The sequence below is a fragment of the Myotis davidii genome, unplaced genomic scaffold (genome assembly GCF_000327345.1).
Source record: "Myotis davidii unplaced genomic scaffold, ASM32734v1 scaffold571, whole genome shotgun sequence".
NCBI classification, from domain to species: domain Eukaryota; kingdom Metazoa; phylum Chordata; class Mammalia; order Chiroptera; family Vespertilionidae; genus Myotis; species Myotis davidii.
In genome coordinates, this window is record NW_006283136.1 from 524,794 (window position 1) to 526,521 (window position 1,728).

General features: G+C 40.2%; 1 protein-coding gene across 1 annotated transcript in view; it reads right to left on the reverse strand.

Annotated features, from left to right (window-relative positions):
* Positions 1 to 1,728, reverse strand: part of ACAP2 (ArfGAP with coiled-coil, ankyrin repeat and PH domains 2) — a 91,431-nt gene that overhangs the window by 10,628 nt on the left and 79,075 nt on the right. Inside the window, exons 21-22 of the mRNA XM_015562384.1 lie at positions 669 to 856; positions 147 to 256 (exon numbers count right to left, since the gene is read on the reverse strand). Of these exons, the coding sequence (XP_015417870.1) occupies positions 147 to 256; positions 669 to 856 (298 nt within the window). The remainder of the gene's footprint in view (positions 1 to 146; positions 257 to 668; positions 857 to 1,728) is intronic.

Genomic DNA, 1,728 nt, shown 5'->3' on the forward strand with positions numbered 1-1,728 from the left:
GAAAAAAAAACTGAGTTTACATAAAGTGATTCTCAGAAATCACTACTAGCTCCTTCTATTTTCCAACCCATCTCTTAAAGCAAAACATTATTTCAAAGTAATTTTTCAAGTAAAACCTATTTAAATATGTAAGCACTACAGCTTACCCGGTGTGCCCTAAGACGGTGGCATGGTGCAGTGGTCCCCGCCCTTGTACATCTCTTTGGTTTACATTAGCACCATTCTGTAGGAGAAACTCGCATGTCACCAAAGAGCCCTTAGAGGAAAGAAGAACACAATGTACAAAAACCAAAATATTTCCATTAAAAACAGTGTTTACTTTATTCTAATAGTCTTTCTATTTCATTCTCCTCTAAAGAGAAAATAACCCCCAGCAAAAGCAGAAAAATAATAAATTACATTATTTCTTCCCAAGAACTACATCTATTAAAGATTCAATTTGCAGTTTGCAATCTAGCAAAACACACTGTCATGACCAGAATTCTCTTCCATTAAGGAAAAAACAAATCAAGTTCACACAATCAAAGTGATGCCCAGAATCACTACTAGCTTTTTTGATTTTCCAACCCATCTCTTAAAACAAAAAATAATTCTAAGGCCATGTTTCAAATGAATTGTGCTTTTACATGTTTAACTACTATTGAAAACCTCAAGGAACAAATGCATACCCCTAATACGGCCTGAATAAGTGGTGTTGCTTTGTTTTCCTCTGAATTAGCCCAATTCACATCTGCACCATGAGCCAAAGCCTCAGCCATTTTAGGAAGATTTTTTTCATATGAAGCCCTATAAAGCTGGAGTCCTGGATTAAGATGTTGAGAGTCAAGAAACACAGAAGAATCTTGCCTTTCTCCCTCTGAAAAGCAAACACAAACACATCATTAAAAACTAGATCTTGAGGTAGGAAAGAATGGGAAGTTATTATCTCATAGGCACAGCGTTTTAGTTTTGTAAGATGAGTTCTGTGGATAAATAGTAGTGACAGTGATTCACATCAATGTGAATTAACCCTTTTCGGTCCAACTTTAAGGCTGACTAGACAGACCAGGCGCTAGGAGCAAGTCTAACGTTGAGCAATAAGAACATTAAAAAGTTCAACACTCAATCCTGTCAATTAATTTGGACCAGACTGTTTGAATTCCAAAAATTAAGACTTAATGCTGATCAATGACTCTCATCATTGATATTTCTATCTCCCTCTCCTTTCCCCTCTGAAATCAACAAAAATATCTGTATATATAAAAGGCTAATATGATAAGCGTCTGTCCGACTGGTAGCTATGGCACGAGCTGACCACCAGGGGGCAGACACTCACTACAGGAACTGCCGTGTCACTCACTGGCCATTTACAGAGAAATGGCACCATGAACCTGGCGCCCACAAAGCAACACTCGGCTTCCTGCAAGTAGGACACAGGCCTCGCCACCACCCTGGAGCAACAGCACACGAAATTGCAGCCAACGCTACTGCGACCCCATGGTGCAAAATGTGGCCCACAGCCCACCCCGGCTTGGATATGGTCGCTGTGGGTGCTGGGTAATAATATCACATAGCAATGCCCGGCTTCCTCTCCCTAGTGACTAGCCTCCTTGGAGTTTCTTCAGCCTAGGAATGCAACTTGCTTTATAGCCAGGTGCAAATATTTTACACTTTAACCAAATGTCTGTGAAGTGTTTTCCCATGCCTCATCTCATTTGATCCTCACAGAAGTCCTGGAGTAGGTAGCTA